The sequence below is a fragment of the Schistocerca americana genome, chromosome 1, assembly GCF_021461395.2.
Source record: "Schistocerca americana isolate TAMUIC-IGC-003095 chromosome 1, iqSchAmer2.1, whole genome shotgun sequence".
Classification (NCBI taxonomy): Eukaryota; Metazoa; Arthropoda; class Insecta; order Orthoptera; family Acrididae; genus Schistocerca; species Schistocerca americana.
In genome coordinates this window covers 704,329,358-704,351,178 of record NC_060119.1, presented here as the reverse complement: position 1 = coordinate 704,351,178, position 21,821 = coordinate 704,329,358, and the positions used below count along the sequence as shown (strand labels likewise).

The window sequence follows — 21,821 nt, the reverse complement described above, 5'->3', positions numbered from 1 at the left end:
CAAGAACACTGCCCTGTGGGACACCTATTTCCAATTTCTTTGCATCTGAGACCCACTTGATTTTCTGATTTTTATGCTCTGCGATGATTTCTACCACCTGAGTTCTATCTTGAAGGTAAGATTCAAACCACTGCTTCACAACTCCCCTTACACCTATTGCCTCCATCTTGTTTAACAGAATTTTGTGATTTACTGCATCAAAAGCTTTAGATAAATCTAAGTTAATTCCCACTACACATTTTTTAGTGTCAAGACTCCTGACAATCTCTTTGGTATAGGCATGGATAGCTGATTCTGTGCTGTGGCCTGAGCGAAAGCCATGTTGATTGCAGTTTAGAAGTTTGTGAGCATCTAAGTAATTTATGAGTCTGGTTTTCATTAATTTCTCTAGAATTTTTGAAAATGATTGGAGAAGGGATATTGGTCTATAATTTTCTACCTTGTATGGATCTCCTTTTTTAAACAGAGGTCTAACCTTAGGGATTTTCAACCTCTCAGGAAACACACCTTCGCTGAAAGACTAATTGACAATATGTACCAGGGGCTTTATAATTTGTTGGGCAACTTTTTTTATTATTGACACAGGCACTTCATCCACACCTGCAGACATTTTTGATTTTAGACTCTTTATCACCTTTAATATTTCATTATCATTTGTGGGAATTAACAACATACTACTGTCTACTTTTAGGGCTGTTAATTTCTCATGTTTAGTAAAGTTTTTACTTAATGACACTGGTACACTTAAAAAGTAATTATTAATGTAATTTGCCAGAGTTTCATCTTTTAATTCAATATTTTCACTATTTTTGAGTACTATTTCCTGATCCTTGAGGCCCTTACCTGTTTCCCTTTTCACAATTTCCCAAATAGTTTTTGATTTATTGCCTGATTTTCTTATTAATTTATCATTACTTAGTAATTTTGCTTTTGTAATTACTTTTCTATATATTTTTTTGTAATTTGTTACATATTCTTTAAACTTGGGGTCAGTCCAACTTTTCAGTCTATAGTTAAGCATTTTCATGGTCCTGGAGGAATTTCTAATACCTGTTGTGATCCAGGAGTTAGCATGTATATGCCCATATGTGTTTGTTTTGACAAGTTTCTTAGGAAAACACATTTCAAAATTCAACATAAACAGGGAAGAAAAAACATGATGTTATCAAAGGATAAAACCTGTAGGCTCTGCAGTTGGAGATTTGGTTCTTGTTAAGGAAAAGGAAAAATCTCCAGAAATCTGTTTGGAAATAGTAGATCTTAACTGTTGTCAGAGAAAGCCAGTCTGAACTCTTAATGTCATGACTGTCCAAAGACTAAAAAGATTTTGCCAAAAGGCATGGAGAAGATGTGAAATTCTATAAGAAATCTGTAAATATTACTTGAAATATGTTTTTTTTAAATATTTTTTCTAATTAGACATAATTTTATATTATTTGTGTAAGTTCAGTTTTTTGAGCATAATGAGTAGATAAATGCAATGAAAAGTGAGGGATTTGCAAGTGAGTTAATGTGCACGGGTAGTCCTTTTCTTAATTTTGTTCATATTTCTTGTGCAGCCAAACATCAGTTTGGGACTATTTAAATAGTCATTTCTGTTGCATTATTTATGATAATTTTCTTGATGAAGTCTAAAATTTGACCAGTATATTATTGTAAACCTTGCATGCAGAATGATTAATCTGTGGTTGCTGGAGTTTATGAGGACATGACTATTTTAAACTTTCTTGAAGAATATTATGAAAAGGAAAGCTGCTACAGGGTGTGGTAGATAAGTAATGAGACTCAGTCTAGAAAAACAAATTTATTGATCCAATTTGTACAAAACGTTAATATTCTTCAAAGTACTTGCCTTGGGCATCGACACAACGTTGCCAGCGCGTTTTCCAAGCTTCATAGGCCCCACTGTAGTCCGTTTGAGTTATCCCAGTTAGTGCCTTCGTGACAGCACGTTGGATGTTCGGAATGTCGTCGAAACGATGACCCTTGAGGCATCTTTTGACCTTCGGAAATAGGAAGAAATCAGGAGGACTCAAGTCAGGGCTGTATGGTGGCTGTGGCAAAACTTCAACTCCAATTCGGGTCAAGTAGGAGGTCACGAGGAACGCTGTGTGCGCTGGAGCGTTGTCGTGGTGGAGACGCCAGTGTTGAGCAAGGTCCTGTCGCTTCCGTTTGACGGCTCTGTGCAATCGCTGAAGGACTTCTTTGTAGAATTCGGCATTGACAGTCTTCCCCTGAGGGACAAACTCTTTGTGAATTAACCCCCGCTTGTCGAAAAACACAATCAGCATTGTCTTGATGCGGGACTTTGACATTCTTGCTTTCTTCGGCCGCGGGGATGCCGGTGTGTGCCACTCCGAGCTCTGGGCTTTCATCTCCGGGTCGTACTGGAATGTCCACGATTCGTCGCCTGTTACTACGTTGTCTAAAAAGTGTGGATTATTTTCCAAATCATTCAACATCTCATGGCAAACGTCCACTCGTTGTTGCTTTTGTTCGGCGGTGAGCACTCGGGGAACCAATTTTGCGCAAACTTTCCTCATCATCAAATCTTGCGTAACAATTTGGTGAACTGTAAATTTATTCACGGAGACCTCATCGGCGATCATTTTGAGACTTAAATGACGGTCGGAGTCCATGAGTTCTTTCACTTTGGCCACCGTTTCATCCACACAACTCGTTGAAGGGCATCCAGATCGTTCCATGTCTTCAACGGATTCCCTCCCGTTTTTAAATTCATTAAACCACCGGAACACTTGAGCTCTTGACAGGGAGTCTTCTTTGTAGGCCTCCGTAATCATAGCAAAAGTTTCCGAAGCAGTTTTGCCCAAGCGAAAGCAAAATTTGATTGCATACCGCTGTTCTATCGAGCGATCCATCTTCAGCGTTTTCACAAGTGTCACGGGCACACAAACAACGTAATACGCGAAGCTCGACCCTCACTGCACCAGAGCTCCGACGCGACTGCGAACCGGTTCTATTGTTAGCTCAGATCCCCCACCACGTGACGTACAGGTGGAGACCGCCCTGCGAGCGACTGGGGTGCCGCGCGGCGGCCAGTCTCATTACTTATCTACCACACCCTGTATTCACCATATAGCAGAGACACTGAGTCGCGACTTCGATCCTGGATTTTGCATTGTTAAAACTTTATGGAAGAGTGGATTGGTAGTGAAGTGTCTCTGAGATGAGATAATTATGAAGATAACTGTATATATTTGGATGTTATTGTTATTAACCTTCTTTGTGGAATTTGAAGAACATATTTTTCATTCTAGTGCTAAGTAATATTAAAATAATGTGAAACTAGTAGTGCTGTTGTTGTTGTGGTCTTCAGTCAAAAGACTGGTTTGATGCAGTTCTTCATGCTATATTATCCTGTTTAAGCTTCTTAATCTCTGGGTAACTACTGCATCCTACATCCTTCTGAATCTGCATACTGTTTTCATCTTTCAGTCTCCCTCTATAATTTTTACCTCTCAAACTTCTCTCAAGTACTAAATTTATGATCCCTTGATGTCTCAGAATATGTACTGTCAACCAATCCCTTCTTTTAGTCAAGCTGTGCCCATTATTCTGTTGTACCCTATTTCAAAAGAGTCTATTCTCTTCTTGTCTAAACTGTTTATCATCCATGTTCCACTTCCATACATAGCTACACTCCAGACAAATGCCTCCAGAAAAGACTTCCTAACACCTAAGTCTAATCTAGATGTTAACAAATTTCTATTTTTCTGAAATGCTTTTTTTGCCATTCCATGTGTACACTTGATATCCCCTCTAATTTGGCCATCGCCAGTTATTTTGCTGCCCAAGTAGCAAAACTAATCTACTGCTTTAAGTGTCTCACTTCCTAATGTAATTTCCTCATCATCACCTGATTTAATTTGAATACATTCCATCATCTTGTTTAAATTTTAGTGATGTTCATCTTATATTCTCCTTTCAAGACACTGTTCATTCCATTCAACTTTCTTCCAAGTCCTTAGCTGTCTCTGAGGGAATTACAATGTCATCAGAAAACCTCAAAGGTTTTTGTTTCTTCTCCATGGACTTCAATTCCTATTCCAAATTTTTCTTTGGTTTCCTTTACATCTTGCTCAATGTACAGACTGAATAACACCTGGGATAGGCTACAACCCTGTCTTACTCCCTTCTCAACCATGTGCCTCAAAACTTATGACTGCCATCTGGTTGCTGTGAGAGCTGTAAAAAGCCTTTTGTTCCCTGTATTTTACCCTTGTTACCTTCAGAATTCCAAAGAGAGTATTACAGTCAACATTGTCAAAAAGTTTCTCTAAATCTACAAATGCTATAAATGTAGGTTTGCCTTTCCTTGACCTATCTTCTAAGGTAAATTGTAAGGTCAGTATTGCTTCACATGTTCTTACATTTTTCTGGAATGCAAACTGATCAGCTTCTACCAGTTTTTCCATTCTTCTATAAAGAATTCATGTTAGTATTTTGAAACCATGACATATTACCCTGATAGTTTGGTAATTTTTGCATCTATCAACAACTACTTTCTTTGTAATTGAAATTTCTACATTCTTCTTGAAGTCTAACTGTATTTCACTGGCCTAATACATCTTGCACAATAAATAGAGAGTTTGCCATGGATGGCTCTTCCAAGGCTATCAGTAGTTCTGACAGAATCTCATCTACTACTTGAGCCTTGTTTCAACTTAGGTCTTTCAATAATGTGTAAAGTTCTTCTCGCCGTATCATATCTCCCATTGCATCTTCATCTATGTCCCCTTCCTTTCCCATAATATTGCCTTTAAGTTTATCTCCCTTTTTATTTATTCATTCTTACTCCATTGATCCAACTGTGATAAACTCATAACGATATATAATGTGTCAGAAAACAATCTATACGTAGATAGTATTAAAGCAGTCAATAATACAAAAGTAATACTCCATGTTTGCATTATGCATGTGTTGTAAGACTGACAGATTACAGCAAACATTAGAGACAGAAAGTGAAAAACAAATACAAAACCAATGAAAGTAACTATGAATGTTACATATGAATGGTATCTTAATCATTGTTCAAACTTACACTATGGTATATCAAACTCAAAATTTCTGTTCCACAGATGTATTAAATTTTTTCATTGTGGCTAAAAAACTCTTCCAAATGTTAATATGACCTTTCCAGCAGAAACTGCTTCAGATGCTCCCTAAAAGAGCACTAGTTATCAAATTTGCTTTTAATATCTGGAGGGAGATCATTAAAAACTTCTGAACCAGAGAACTGCACACCATTTTGCACTGTAGTCATGTTTTTACAATCATCATGGTAACTGTGCCTTCTCCTAGTATCATGTCCATGTATTCACTATTTCATTTATAAAACTCAGCATTTTTGCTGTTGAAACATGTAAGAGAAAATATGTATTGGGAAGCAACAGTTAGAATTTATAGTTTCCAGAAAAGATGTCTGCAGCTACATCTAGAGTATATGCTGCTCATTATTCTTACAATGCATTTTTGGGCCAAGACTATTTTCTTTGTTAGTGCTTGCTTTCTCCAAAATATAATACCATATGTTATAAGAGAATGGAAATATCCATAGTATGTTACTTTCATTGTGTCTATATTTCCACTCTTGGAGAGAATGTGTAGGACAAAAATCAATGAGCCAAGTCTCTTCTGAAAATTTATTACATGATGAGACCAGTATACCTTGCATTCAATTACAACCCCTGCACCTGGGGTGCAGGGGAACAGTAGCAAAGCCATATACATATTTTTATTCATTCTTCGTTACTAGATGGGCATTCTATTAGTAAAAGGGTGAATGGCCTTTCAGACCATGATGCACAATTTTTAACACTGAAAGGCTTTAGTAGTCAAACAAATGTCACATATAATTACAAATTATGTAGGGAAGTTAATCCAACAACAACAGAGGGTTTTTTAAGAGTTGTCAAGGAACAAGAGTGCCAGGATGTTTATAGTGCCGATAACATAGATGATAAATATAATGCTTTCTGTAACACATTGCTCGTGTTGTTTGAGAGTTGCTTTCCATTAGAACATTCCAAAGGGGGACTAGCAGTAATAGGCAGCCCGGGTGGCTGACTAGTTGGATAAGGGTATCATGTAGAACAAAGCAGGAATTATATCAAAATGTTAGAAGTAGTAACAATCAAGCTACATTAGGCCATTACAAAGAGTATTGTGAGATGCTTGAAAATGTTATTAGGAAGGCAAAGAGTATGTGATATGCAAATAGAATAGCTAATTCACAGGATAAAATTGAAACCATATGGTCAGTTGTGAAGGAAGTGTTTGATCAGCAGCACAAGGTCGACGATGTAAAGTCAGTTCATAATATAAGTTTTCATTCTGCATGTGTGAAAGTTTTACAGTGTGTAGATACATTCTTCCCGCTTATTTTCAAACTTAGTTCAACCTGTTCCCATGAGTGGCGCCGTCGCAGCATGTCTTCAAAATGGCTGCTACACTTGGCGTGCTGTGCTGTGACAGTGGGAAACCTCCACAAGAGGTTGAAAAAGGTGTATGGAAATGCTGCTGTTGATCGCAGTACAGTTAGTCAGTGGGCAAGCAGGTTACGTGATAAAAGCAGGCACAGCAATATTGAGGATTGTCCTCGCAGTGGCACGCCTCGTACTGCACACAATGTGCAATGAGTTAATAAATTGGTGACTGCTGACAGATGCATCACAGTGAACAAATTGTCACGCTATGTTGGGATAGGGGAAGGAAGTGTTTGCAGAATGCTGAAAGTGTTGGCGGTAAAAAACGTTTGTGCCAGGTGGGTTCCCAGGATGTTGACAGTGGCTCACAAAGAAAGAAGAAAAATGATATGCAGCGAACTTTTGGAACAGTGTGAGAATGGTGGAAATGAATTTCTTGGAAGAATTGTGACGGATGGTGAAACATGGCTCCATCATTTTTCACCAGAGATGAAGAGGCAACAAATGGAGTGGCATCATGCAAATTCACCCAAGAAAAAAAAATTCAAAACCACACCTTCTGCTGGAAAAGTTATGGCTACGGTGTTTTTTGATTCCGAAGGACTCTTGCTTGTGGACATCATGCCAAGTGGAACCACCATAAATTCTGATGCATATGTGACAACACTGAAGAAACTTCAAACTCGACTGAATCATGTTTGACCACATCAGCAAAAGCAGGATGTTTTGCTGTTGCACGACAATGCACCTCCACATGGAAGCGATCACAAAACTTGGATGGACAACACTGAAAAACCTGCCTTACAATCCTGACATGGTTCCATGTGACTATCATCTCTTTGGGAAAGTGAAAGACTCTCTTTGTGGAACAAGGTTTGAAGATGATGACTCCCTTTTGCACGCTGCGAAACAGTGGCTCCAACAGGTTGGTCCAGAATTTTAGTGGGTATACAGGCGCTGGTTCCAAGATGGCATAAGGCAGTTGAGAAGGATGGAATTTATGTGGAGAAATGAAAATATTGTTCCTAAAGGACATACCTACACACGTAAAACTTTCAAACATGTAGAATAAAAGATGGATTTTTAAAAAAATTGTTTGCATTTATTTTGGAGTGACCCTCGTAGATATATGTTCAGTATTTAACAGACATTTTCTGGGCATTGCTGATGAATTAAATACAAATTTAGTTTTTACAGGGAATCATATAACTTTCTTGGCAAATGCCTTTCCAAGATTGATGTCTGAAATACTCCTTTGTGATACAGACAAGGGGGAGATTGAGTCATTAATTAAATCACTGAAGACTAAGGACTCTCATGGTTATGAAGGAGTGCCTGGCAGAATATTAAAGTACTGTACTGCACATGTTAGCCCTGTATTTAGCCATATTTGCAATTTTTCCTTTAGGAAGGGTCAGTTTCCTGAACAATTAAAGTACTCAATAGTAAAGCCACTTTATAAAAAGGGAGAAAGGGATAATGTAGATAATTTTAGATCTATTTCTATGCCATCAGTGTTTGTTAAAGTTATTGAAAAGGCTGTGTGTGTAAGGATAATTCATCATTTTATATCACATGATTTGCTATCAAATGCACAGTTTGGCTTTAGAAGTCATTTAACAACTGAAAATGCTATATTCTGTTTTTTTCTTTGAGGCACTGGATGGGTTAAACTAAAGGTTTCGAATGCTAGGCATATTTTTTTTATTTAACTAAGGTGTTTGATTGTGTTGATCACAAATTGTTGCTCCAGAAGTTGGACCATTACAGAATACGGGGAGTAGCTCATAATTGGTTCACCTCTTAACTTTAGCAATAGACAACAAAAGGTCACATTATTCACAATGCTGAATGGCCACTCCTGTTCCTTATTTATATAAATTATATGCCTCTAGTATTACAGGTTATTCTATTTCTGTTTGCTTTTGGTAGTAAAAGATGTTGTGTGCACCATTGGTTCGGTTTCAAATAGTGCAGTTCATGACCTATGTTCATGGCGTGTAGAAAATAAACTAATGGTAAATCACAATAAGACTCAGCTTTTACAGTTTCTAACACACAATTCAACCAAACCTGTCATTTTAATTTCATATGATCAGTGAAACTGAACAGTTCGAACTTCTAGGTGTTTAGAAGGATAGTAAACTGTCCTGGAAAGCCCAAAGACTTAATGCTGCCATTTTTACTATTTGAATGGTATCTGAAGTGAGTGATCATTCAACACAAAAATTAGTCTACTTTGCTTTTTTTCATTCACTTATGGTGTATGTTATTGTATTTTGGGGTAACTCTTCCCGTTCTAAAAGAATATTTTTGGCTCAGAAATGGGCAGTTCGGGCAATAAGTGCAGTAAGTTCATAAACCTCTTGTCGACCCCTGTTCACGAGTCTGGGTATTTTGACATTGGTCTCTAAATATATATATTCCTTACTGTCATTTCTTGTTAACAATACTAGTTTATTCCAAAGAATAAGCAGCTTTCACTCAGTTAATACTCGGCAGAAATCAAACCTGCATTTGGATTATACTTCCTTAACCCTTGTGCAGAAATGTGTTTAGTATACTGGTACATCCATTTTCAATAAGCTGCCACTCAAATTCAAAAATCTTTGCAGTAATCCACTCACTTTCAAATCAAAGCTGAAGAGTTTACTCATGGGTCACTCCTTCTATTCTGTCAAAGAGTTCTTTGAAAAATTAAGCTGATTCTTGTTGTATTGTTGATTGCATTTACTTAAACTTATGGATTGACTTTTTTCGGGTTCATAAACATTTTATTTTTATCTTTTATTTCTTTTATGTTGTAATTTCATCTACTGAAACAGTCCATGATCTGGGAGATTTGCTTCTCAATTTGGTCCTAAGTAACTTGATGTGTAAATAAATAAAGAAATCCTCAGTTTTATCATTTGCAATGAACTGAATATAGTTAGTCTCATAAAAGTGCAACAAGACTCCATTGCTGTTAAACCATTTCATTAAATTACTAAGAATATTCTTAACAGATTCTTGAAGACCTTCACGTGTATGACCACCAATCATAATGTTGGTGACATCTGCAAAAAATGGTGTGAAAGCAGTGTAGCTTTATACATTGAGGTAGGTCATTTATAAATATGAAGAATTGTAAAGGACCAAGAATGAACCCTTGGGGCACTCCATATTTAATGGTTTTCGAATTAGATTAAACCAGGTCACTATGGATCTCATCACTACTATTTATTACTACTCTCTGCTTTCTACCTTTGAAGTATGATTCTAACCACTTATTTGCTATACCACTTATTCCTAACAGGTCTGCTTTCTATAACATGATTTGGTGGTTTGCAGCGTCAAAGGCTTTTGACAAGCCACAATATAATCTCATTGTTACCATTTTGTCATTAAGTGAATCCAGAATTTAATTTGTGAAAGCAAAAATTGCTTGTTTGGTTTACAGACGCTTTTGGAAAACAAACTGACTTTTCCTCAGAATGTTATATTTATCTAGAAGCTTCAAAATTCTCATATACATAAGCTTTTCTAGAAGAATTGAAAAAGCAGTTAAAAGAGAAACTGATCTGTGATTTGTGACTTCAGTTTTGTCATCTTTCTTGAAAAGGAGTTTTACAACAGCATATTTGAGTCTGTCAGGCACAGTTCCTTGTTGCAAGGATACATTGAAAATGTGGCTAAGTGCATCACTAATAGGAGCACAGCTCTGTTTCAGTAAATTATTACAGATATTATCTACCTCAGTGGAATACATATTATTAAGAGAGATGATTGTTCTTTTACTATCAGATGCTGCGACAGGTCTGATATGAGTTTTACCTATATGTTTGAGTATAGTCTTTTGCATAAGACTCAGAACTCCATGAACAGAACCCTTACAGCCTGTCTGTTATGAAACAGACAAGAAGTGGTTGTTGAAAATGTTGGTTATGTTTTCAGGATTGTGTACTAGATTTCCTTCATCTTTAATTTTGAGTTCTTCAAAATTTCTTATGGTTTCCTTGTCTCCCTTGCAACATTATTCCAAATAATCTTAATTTTGTTATGAGAGTTATCAATTTCTTGCTTGTAATACAATACTTTTGATTTTTGTATTACTTTCTTTAGTATCTTACAGTATATTTTGTAATAGCCAGTTTTCATTGTGTACTTAGACACTCTAACTGCAATGTAAAGTTCCCTCTTTCTTTTACATGCTTGTTTAATTCCCTTTGTGATCCAGGGTTTGTTCGGTGATGTACCAGTATTGCTTCTAAAAAACGTTTTTTGGAATACCTCTTCAAAGATGGCCGAGAACACATTTATATCAAATTTAGCATTAACCTCCCCTGTATACTGGGATCCAGTCCATCAGGTTGAGTCTGTGTTTAAAGGCTTCCAGTGCAACACTAGTTGTTGACCTAATATATTTCCAGGTGCAGATTAATTTCTTGAGGGGTGTACTGTCATTCAGAGTGAAGAGTTGTCCATCGTGGTCAGAGGGTCCATTCAAGGCAAAGGTGACAGTGAAGTTACAGTGCCTACTTAAATCTATAAATATACTATCTATCAAAGTCTGACTCTCAGGTGTGATCCTAGTGGGAAAGTCCACTACTGGAATAAGGTTATTTGAATTCATCAGAAGTTGTTTCTCTAATTTAATGATGTTTTCAGTTAAAAAGTCAACATTAAAATCCCGCAGAATTTTTAGAAAATAAAGTAGATAACAATAATTCTATTCGAACCAAAAAGACCCTAAAGTTAGCTCCAAGTACCCTGTAAATAGCCAATATTATTATTGGGGAGCTATCTACTGTAACTTCTATTGGACAGGCTTCCTATAGTTTTTCTCAACAGTATTTCTGTATATCTATATATCTAAATATGATATGAAAAATGTCTGCTTGTGTCTGTGTATGTGCGGATGGATATGTGTGTGTGTGTGTGTGCGAGTGTATACCTGTCCTTTTTTCCCCCTAAGGTAAGTCTTTCCGCTCCCGGGATTGGAATGACTCCTTACCCTCTCCCTTAAAACCCACATCCTTTTGTCTTTCCCTCTCCTTCCCTCTTTCCTGACGAAGCAACCTTCGGTTGCGAAAGCTAGAATTTTGTGTGCATGTATGTGTTTGTTTGTGTTTCTATTGTCCTGCCAGCGCTTTCGTATGGTAAGTCACATCATCTTTGTTTTTAAATATATTTTTCCCACGTGGAATGTTTCCCTAGTATATTCATATCTCTAAATATGATATTATTTTTAACAAAAATATTTAGATCACCTCTTTCCTTTTTGTCCCTAGAGTAGTAGCTTGCAGTGTTGTAGGTAGAATCTAAATGTACTAAGTTAATGCCATTTGTGACATGATGTTCTGTAAAGCATAATATTTAAGCATTGTTTATACAATTTCTGTCATTTATATTAACTGATAGCTGATGTATTAACTGCTCTGCTTTGCTGCTAAGTCCCCTAATACTTTGATGAATGATATACAGGTTAGACTTGTTTCTAGAGGGTCACTTATCTTGGATGCTTCTTGTTCTTTGTATCTGCAGTTAAAAATTCTTTCAGACACAATGGACACAATAGTTTCCATCTGCTTACTGTTCCTTGTTGATTCTGCTTGGCTGTTGTGTTTACTTCTATTGCCACTGGTACCTCTTTTTCTTCTGCTGGTGATGTTATGCCTAAAACATTCTTTGTTTATTTGTTGAGTGTGGCTTGATCTTCCTGGTGAAGACCAAGTGGTGAAGTTATTTTTGGAGCTTGCAAAATTTGTGCTTCATTCACCTCCATCCTTATTGGCTTGGACCATTTCAAAATTTGCATCTGTTTTACTATTTTACTGTTACTTTCTGGCCTACTGGGTTTAAACCACTCCATAATTGATGGCTTTACTGTTTGCTGCTCGCCAAAAATACTTTGTGATTAGCACTCGATTGCCACTTGCCCTGGGTCCTTCATTGACCCATAAAATTCAAGTAAATAATTTATCAGCAAGTAGCTCCTTTCCTGATGCATTTGAGCTGTATAGAACCTTCATTCCAAAATGTTTATGTCTATAACATCAACATTCTGGAAATGAGTACATATTTCCATGAAACTCCTGTTGCGACTCTAATTTTGCAGTTCACACATGACCAACTTGGTAAATCATGATGTAGTGAGACATTCACGAGTACATTTGTATTGTACAGACCGTCTGTATACTCCTTCCATCTTTCAACTTCCCCATTTCTGCTTAGGACTGGTTTTCCATCTGAGCTGCTTCTCTTTTTTCCAAAGGTCCCTTTAATTTTCCTTTAGGTGGTATTTGTCTTTCCCCTAGTGAAATATGCATGTATTCCCTTTCACCTACTTATTTTGCTGCCTATTCATATTTTCTCCTTTCATCAGTTAAATTCAATATCTCCTGTGTTATCCCTGGATTTATACTAGGCTTTGTGCTTTTACCTATTTGATCCTCTGCTGCCTTCATTATTTTATCTCATAAAGATCTCATCTTCTACTGTATTCCTTTCTATTGTTCTTGTCAACAGTTGCCTAATATTCTCTCTGAAACTCTCCTCAACTGCTGGTTCTTTCACCTTATCCAGGTCCCATCTCCTTAATTTCATCCTTTTTTGTAATTTCTTCAGTTTTAATCTTCAGTTCACAAACATTAAATTGTGGTCAGAGTCCATGTCTGCCCCTGAAAATGTCTTAAAATTTAAAATCTGATTCTGAAATCTCTCTCTTACGATTTTATAATCAATCTGAAACCTTCCGGTGTTTCCATGTCTCTGTAATAGTAATAGAAAAGTAATATTGAATAATTTTATGTGTATTGCAGACACAAATACCTGGGAAGCAGCAAATTTAAATGTTTGTTGTGTAGAGGTCAATGTAATTTTTCTTGTGAGTGCTTCACTTGTGTTTACCTATCATGTATCTGGGAAGTTGCCATTTTTAATGTTGTGTTTGTAATTTAGAGTATTTCTTTTATGAGTGACTTAATTTTTGTGTAATTTTGTCTGAAGATAATGCTTTACAAATTGTATGCATGCACGTAACACAGGAGATGTTCCTTGAAGAATCAAGTTGAATTTTGGTATAGATCACTGGAGAAATGTAAATGGAGAGGAGCCATTCAAATTGAGTGTTTTCAAAAGTGATCAAGATCGTGGCCCTTGTGAGAATAACATTGCAGGTAAAACTGAATGAGGAAATGACATGTCACACTGGAGAGCCTTTGAGAGCAACACAAAAATGACATATGAGAGATAGTGCCCAACAAGTACCGAGAGGTTGAGAATGAAGTGTGGGCTATTAAGGGAAAACAGAGGAAGAGACAAGGGATGTGCATGAGAAGTGAGATAGCCTTGGTTTTGAATATAATAAGGGTGTTACTTTTTGAGAGGAGAGAAGTGAAGCACAATTTGATTTTCACAACATGGCAACTGTAGCTAAATTTGCAGATGTAAAATAGTGGCAGTCTGATAAGATTGAGATTGATTGTTAATTATTGTAAGGCAGCTTCCCATTTTTGTTGTTACATTATACAATGTAATAGAATTAACAGTAGAAATGTTGTATGTTAAATTTATTTTCCACACAACTATCTTTAAATACCCTGTGAGGTAATAAATACATCAATGTAGAGAGTCAATAATAACCTCTTTTAGAAAATATGCAACTCATTGTAGTAAGTAGAAAAAATCATATATTATTTCAATGATCTCAAGAAACATTAAGTATATTTTTGGTTGTCCTTTTCCATGTTTCATTGTTCTTTATGTGTGAGAATTTTATTCTTTGTGTTTCTTGATTAGTCAAGTTGATGGTACCAGTTATGCTGGAATTCATTTTCTAAACTGAAGGAGAATACTTTCAAACAGGCATATTTTCATACAAAGTTGTTTTATTTTCAGTTGACTGTGGGAATGTGCATGAGAGTCGCAAAAGCTGGTATTTTTGTTGATGTATTGAATAGTTCTACTGAATTCTTTTACTACAAAATGTCTAATATTTCACTACACTGCCAATATGCATTTTATAAAAAGCATTGTCCACAAATGATTTCAGTGCACCTCTAGTGACAATAACATTATTTTGGTACTTTTTAAGATTTAATTTTGGAATGAACTATTACAAGTAATGCTTATGTTCACTTTAGATCATATGTTGAATCCTGATGATAAACTTCATCTCCCTTGCAGGAAGTGGGTTCTTTTGAAAGCAGACTGAAACATTGTTCTTGTAATCATTTGTCTTTATTTTGTTTCATGGCTCTCTTTTCAATTTCTCTTGCTTTACAAATTTCATTTCAGTATTTTTCACTTTTATAAAAAAAATACATAAGAACTTAAGCACTGAATACTAAAGACAAAAAATGATTACTGAAGACTGAGATATGCTGACAGACTGAGACAGCAAACTCAATTGAACTTACAGGAACTGCTGCTGGCCCTTTTTTCACTTCTGTGCATATGCTAAAATTTTATTCCAGAAGCTGCAAGAACAAAAACTTCTGGGATCATCAAAACTTGTCCAGTCAAAAATGAATTACAAAAACCATACACATATTTTGTAACTACAATTTAAATGCTACCAAAGGACAGTTTTTATTCTTTAAATTAAAATTTATGATGAAAATCTCAAAAACTGAAAGGTTTGTTAACATTATTATTTTTAATTATATTTCTTTGAATAAAATGTGTTCAACAGAACTAATTTCTTAGTTAGACTCACCAGATATGTCAGCTTAATTAAATACAGAACAATAAAATCCAGTTGGAACCTTATAAATAAAACTTCCACAATTTTGGAGAACTACATGTTCCTGAGTAAGTGCCTTTCAGAATTTACCACAGAATATACATACCTAAGGAGTGAGCATTTGGATGTGCAGAACAAGAATTCTGTCTGCGATATCTCCTGTAGCTCATGTCACATGATTTTGGGACAGCACATTTTAGCCCATATGGCACATAGCATATTTTGAGTATTCTTACTTTGTTGCTTCAGAACTACTGTGAAACATTGTATACACAATTTACAGACATCTTAACAACACCAGGAACTGAAGCTGGCTTAAAGATATGAAGAGCAATGGTATTGTGCTTTTATACCATAGTTTGTAGCTCAGATTCCCCTTTATATATGTTTCTTCAGTAATGGGCTAAGAAGTGACAGCCAACCATTTTTTTTTTTTTTACCTTTTCTGTTGCACTTATTCATATTGTGAACACTGTAGATGGCACTGAAGTGTCACAAAAAACAATGTATTTCGAACTATGAAATTGTTATAGTGAATATGGAAACTGATTTGCACCACCAACTTGTCCATTATTATTTTCTGTTTTTCCTCATTTACCCTTCTGCTTTTTATAGACATGTAAATTATCTATGACATTTTTTCTCCATCTCATCATAAAAGTGAAACCATACACTATGCACCAAATAAATAAATAAAAATATAATATCAGTGCTCGAATTTTGGAGTAATAAAGAAGTGACAGCTTACAATATCTTTTTTAGGTTTTATATTGCAATGATTCATATTGTCAAATCTGTTCTAATTAAATATTCTACAATGACATTACATTGGAAATTGTCTGACGCAGTAATATTTAGATACACACAAGGGCTTGAGAACCTGCTTAAATTATAAGAAAGTAAACAGCTTATCGTGTATAAACTTTATCTGCATGTGAACATAGCACCAATATGTGAACACTCACTGACAGTTTACTCAAATTGATGTAGCACTTGTCTCATAAACACATGGCCTTAAAATTGCAGAAATTATTGCTACAATGCAAGACTTTATAATACCAAGGCTTGATATTTTTCAACATGTAAAGTGCCTCATATCAATATGGCATTTGGTTATCACTCATTAGCCAGAACATTATGACCACCTACCCAATAGCTGGTGTGTCCACCTTTGGCATGAATAACAATGGCAACACATCATGGCATGGAACCAATGAGGCCTTGGTCCGTCACCAGAGGGAACTGGCACCATATCTGCACCCACGTATTGTGTGGAATGGGGTAAATTCTGTGGAATGGTTTCGATGAGCTCTGATGTCATGTTCAATCACATCCCAGATGTGTTCAATTGAGTTGAGATGTGGTGAACTGAGAGGCAGGGGTAGGGGAGGGATGGGGGGCAGCACATCAATTGGATCTCCCACCATGTTCCTTGAACCACTCCATCATACTCCTGGCCTTGCGATGTGGCGCATTTCCTTGTTGAAAAATGTGACTGCCATTGGGAAACATGATCATCATGAAGGGGTGTATGTGAACTGCAACCAGTGTATACTCCTTGACCATAATAGTGCCTTGCATGAGCTCCACTCAACCCATGGGTGCCCACGTGAATGTTCCCCATAGCATAAAGAGCTGTCCTTAGCTCATCTCTGTAGCTCATCTATGTCCCGCAGTACAAGTGCCAAAGAACTGTTCCCCTGGAAAATGATGGATTCACAACCTCCCATCAGCATGGTGAAGAATGTACCAGGATTCATCAGGGTATGAAACACACTGCCACTGCGCCAATGACCACATGCCCATTTCAGTCCTAGTTGCCAAAGTAGTGTTGTTAATATTGGTACTTGAATGAGCTGTCAGCTGTGTAGACCCATTGCTAAGAGTGTTTGGTGTACTGTGTGTTCAGACACACATGTACTCTGCCCAGCATAAAAGTCTGATGTTAGATCCATCACAGTTCACTGCCTGTCCTGTTTTACCAGTCTGCCCAGCCTACAACATTTGACATCTGCAGTGAGGTGTGGACCCCCGGCCCCACTATGGCTGGAAGTGGTTTCACATTGGTCCACCATGTGTTGAAGACATTCACTACAGCACTCCCACCAAGTTGTGGAGTTTCTGAAATGCTCATGCCTAGACTCAGGGCCATCACAATCTGCCATTGGTCAAACTCTTATAGATCACATGCCTTCCCCATTTGACACACAGGCAGCATACTCACTGATACTACATGCACTGTGCATGAGTCTGGCTAGCAACCATTCCTCGCCAGGTGACACTGCTATTGCCTGGATGGATTTATATCAATAGTAGATTGGTGGTCATAATATTCTGGCTGATTAGTGTACATTTGTTGTACATACCTATGAAAAGTAGCTGGCCCTTCTTTCATATAATTCTCTTTACATCTGCAGCAACAACAGTACTGCACCATAGCTGTTACTTAAATTCAAACATGTAAAAGCATATATTAAACAAGATGAATACATGTAATATTCAGCTTTTGCTATTACTATAAATTGTAGACAATCAGCATCATTCCAGGATGCTCACTGATACTATATGCACTATGCATGAGTCTGACTAACAATCATTCCTCGCAAGGTGACATTGCAATTGCCTGGAGGGGTTTATATCAATAGTCTGCCTTGATGTTGAAAAAGTGCACAGTACACTATACTTACTCCATAGGTATACATTCCCTATGGAATGTACAAAGAAAAATTATGAAGGGGCTTACTAATTGTATCAATGTCCCTATACCAAAAGAAATGACGGGATGAGGAACATTTTGTGGAATTTAATATACTTAAATATTGTACAAAATAATAACGAAAAGAAATATTCTTGTTAATAGCTGTGTATTTTAAACCAATGGTTTCTTGGTTTCATTACATCTATTTTGTCACTATATGCTAGATAAAACAAAATAGGCCTTTCTAATATTGCAACAATTGTAACACATGCCAAATAAGCGAGACTGTTTTGGTGCAAATGGTCATTTTTATCTGCCTCATTTACATAGATGACATGACAGATCATGAAGTAACAGTATCAAATGTGTAAAAGTTTAACTTTTAGGAAATAGTTTCACATTTCTTTCATATGCTCCAGTTTCTCAAGCATGAAATCAAAATCATAGTAATACAAAAATGTTATATAAATCTGGAATCATCATATTCTTCCATGTAATTTGTGTAATGTCCCTGTTCCTTCTACTTCATCATTCAAACAATTTTCTCATCATTAATTCTATAACTGTTCCTGCCAATGTCAAAACTTTTTATCTAGTTAACTGCACTAACCCTGCCAGAATCACTTGTTTAGTAATCCCACAGTTATTCTCTGGTTAAGCGTTATTACCTGTTTATACAATGCATTTCCATCACTGTTCCAAGAACAGAACTTTAGTGGCTGCTAACCAGGGACTGTACAACTGGGCCCGAGTAGTGTAGCGACCTAGCAAAAATTTTCTGTCAAAATTTCATTTTCTTGGATACAATGAGAAAATTAATACTTAATCTTTCTTACTTGTTAGTCATTTATTTCCATTCTAATAGCCTGGATCCACAGATTTCACTAATAAGTGTAACAATGCTGATCATTCACACACGCAATCAGCCACATAAATAAAAAGTATTGGCATTCACCCATTTGGGTTTATTCTACTCTGCTCATATAGCCCCATCCCTTTTAGTCTGCAGGAAAATTTTTTTGAATTTCTAGATGTGACAGGAAGTCCCTTGGTGGAGACATCATGTACACTATGCACACATTCAAAAATCAACTTATGTTCCTTTCAGACATCAACTTAGAATGTGTTCAATAATCAACAATCGATAGACCAATGTACACTGGACGCTAGGTGCTTTCTGAAACAAGGCATTTTCTTCAAGAATATGAATTTGGCATTCCTTAAAATTGCTGCCTGGAGCAGATACCCCAGTTTCCCCCCCTCCCCTCCCCCCTTCCCCAAGATACAGGACTGTTGTTCAGTAAAACTGAAGAACAGTCCCTTTTGAAAGTAGCAGTTTCCCCATTTAGTTGTATTATATTAAATTTAGCTTGAGGGAGCACAAATAGTTTAAAGTGGTATAATGATAATGAATTATTACTTTAGTTTTTAGGCAATAATTCATTTTAAAGTGCTCCACAATTCATTTCACATCATTGAATGTCCTCCTCCATAAATAAATCTATGAAACGCATTTGTCAAATGAATGAATGAAAGGAAAGTGGTATGTGTGGAGAACATGTCCACTGATTCACTTATAGGATTCTGTGTGGCTAAAGTGGCCATTGTAAATGAACTAAATTAAAATTTTGTTAGTACACAATCTAGAAATTTCGATTTATTATTTTAATTTCTGTTTTTGTTCTTTTCCAGTTGGTCTGGCAGTTGCAGTGCCCACAATAGGGCCATTCATGTCTCTTATTGGTGCTCTTTGCATGTCTGTACTTGGTATCATGGTACCAGCACTTATTGAAGTTGTTACATTCTGGGATAGTGGACTTGGACGTTTTAAATGGCTACTTTGGAAAAATGTGTTGGTGTGTGTATTTGGATTAATGGCACTTATGTTTGGTACCTATACCAGCATAGAAGAAATTATTCTGGTGTATTCAAGTGATGAGAAATTAAGGATTCTCCAAAACTGAAGAATGACTTCAACCACTTCAGAGATGAAGATAAGACATTATTCAAATGTTACATGCATCTGCAGAATATATATTGCAGTTTTTGGCATGAGTGATATCCAATGAAACTAAAAGGATTTTACATTTATTTTTTTTTGTAACTTGTGCAGTTTATGTCAAACATCAGTGATTGGTGTAAATGCAGTTTTGGAGCAGTACCAAAATTGCTATTCATTGATTTAATAAATAAGAAGAAAGGAGGACTAAGCACATAATAAGGGTGCTTGTGCATGAGATGCATTATTATTGAAATAAATGTAATAGTTGTCTATTTTTAAATGAAGCGATTTAAATGCAAAAGGATTTTTAATATCTCAAATCTAGCTTATTTTAATAGGCACAATTTTATAGTAATATACTGTTATGTTTTTAAAGAAAACACAGTTACAATATTAATTTTTTTAGCTGTTACTCAAACATTCTCTTATCATACTACGTTTTGGTAAGAATCTAGAATATGAGTGTGCCATTAGATAAAGTGTTCCCCAGAGCAGTAGTGTCAGGGATTGTTATGAATGTGCAACTTCTGGTTCTAAGTGACCACTAAGAAACCAACAGACAGATGTGTTTCATAGCAGTGTATTATATAATTGTTCCAAAACATAACTACAGTTCATACAATATATTCAGCAGAAAGTGTGGTTTTAATCCTAAAAGCTTTTAACTTCTGCTCAGCATAGAAGACATTGTTCAGGTGTATACAAGTGATGAGAAATTAAAGATTCTCCAAAACTGAAGAATGACTTCAACCACTTCAGAGATGGGTTAAGCATACAGAGTATGCAGCAACATGTAAGTCTGAGGTGCACTTTCACAAACAGAGAGAAAAATCTTGTACCTATACAGGTGAAAAATACTTGACTTATAACAGAAATCTTGGACGTATACTTTTCTGCTCCAAAGCTATATGGGAAATGGTTCTGGGATTATTGCACATTTAATAAATTATTTATTACCTCAGTTTGTTTATCAGTTCAGTATATATTTTTGTGAACTGCCACATATAACCTCTAAAATCTAACATGGTCTTTTGGGACCTGATGGGTCATGGTCTGGAGGTTGAAATACTTAGAAGGACTTGGGGGCTACCCTGTGGAAAGTTCTTCAGGAATGAATGAGACCTCAGGGCCTTATCTCACAATCCGGTGTGAGTTCGGTTGTGCTGTCTCTGATAGTGTTCAAGAAAACTGAGTAAGTATGAGGTATTCATATTTGTTCTCCAAGATCAGGAAATACTGAAACTACATAGTTATCATTTCCAAGCTTGAAGTCTTCAGATATACAACACTAGTTTGTTTTCACTACAACAAAACTGTAGGTCCTCAGTACATAATTTCTCATTTATTGTGGGCTTTTATACTCGTATTTACAGTTTCTCTGTCCAAGTCATTTTATTTGCTAATATTGTTCCAACGACCCAGTTACATGTTTTTACAAAGTTCTAACATATTTGAGCCTTATAAAGTACAATTTAGAATAAGGGCTTAGTATTCACATATCATTAAATTAATATTTCAAGTATATATATATATATATATATGGTTATAATAGAGGGAAACATTCCACGTAGGAAAAATATATTTAAAAACAAAGATGATGTGACCTGCCAGCACTTTCATTTGGTAAGTCACATCATCTTTGTTTTTAAATATATAATTATACATAATATTAATTTAATGATATGTGAATACTAAGCCCATATTCTAAATTGTACTTTATAAGGCTCAAATATGTTAGAACTTTGTAAAAACATGTAACTGGGTCGTTAGAACAATATTAGCAAATAAATATATGGTTATAATAGAGGGAAACATTCCACATAGGAAAAATATATCTAAAAACAAAGATGATGTGACTTACCAAATGAAAGTGCTGGCAGGTCGACAGACACACAAACAAACACAACCACACATATATATATATATATATATATATATATATATATATAT

At 36.0% G+C, this 21,821-nt stretch overlaps 1 protein-coding gene across 1 annotated transcript in view; it reads left to right on the top strand.

Moving 5' to 3' along the window:
* LOC124593706 (proton-coupled amino acid transporter-like protein pathetic) overlaps window positions 1-19,833 on the top strand; it is a 157,089-nt gene extending 137,256 nt beyond the window's left edge. The window contains exon 7 of the mRNA XM_047132016.1: window positions 19,562-19,833. Within this exon, the coding sequence (XP_046987972.1) occupies window positions 19,562-19,833 (272 nt within the window). The remainder of the gene's footprint in view (window positions 1-19,561) is intronic.
* The last annotated feature ends 1,988 nt before the right edge of the window (window positions 19,834-21,821 follow it).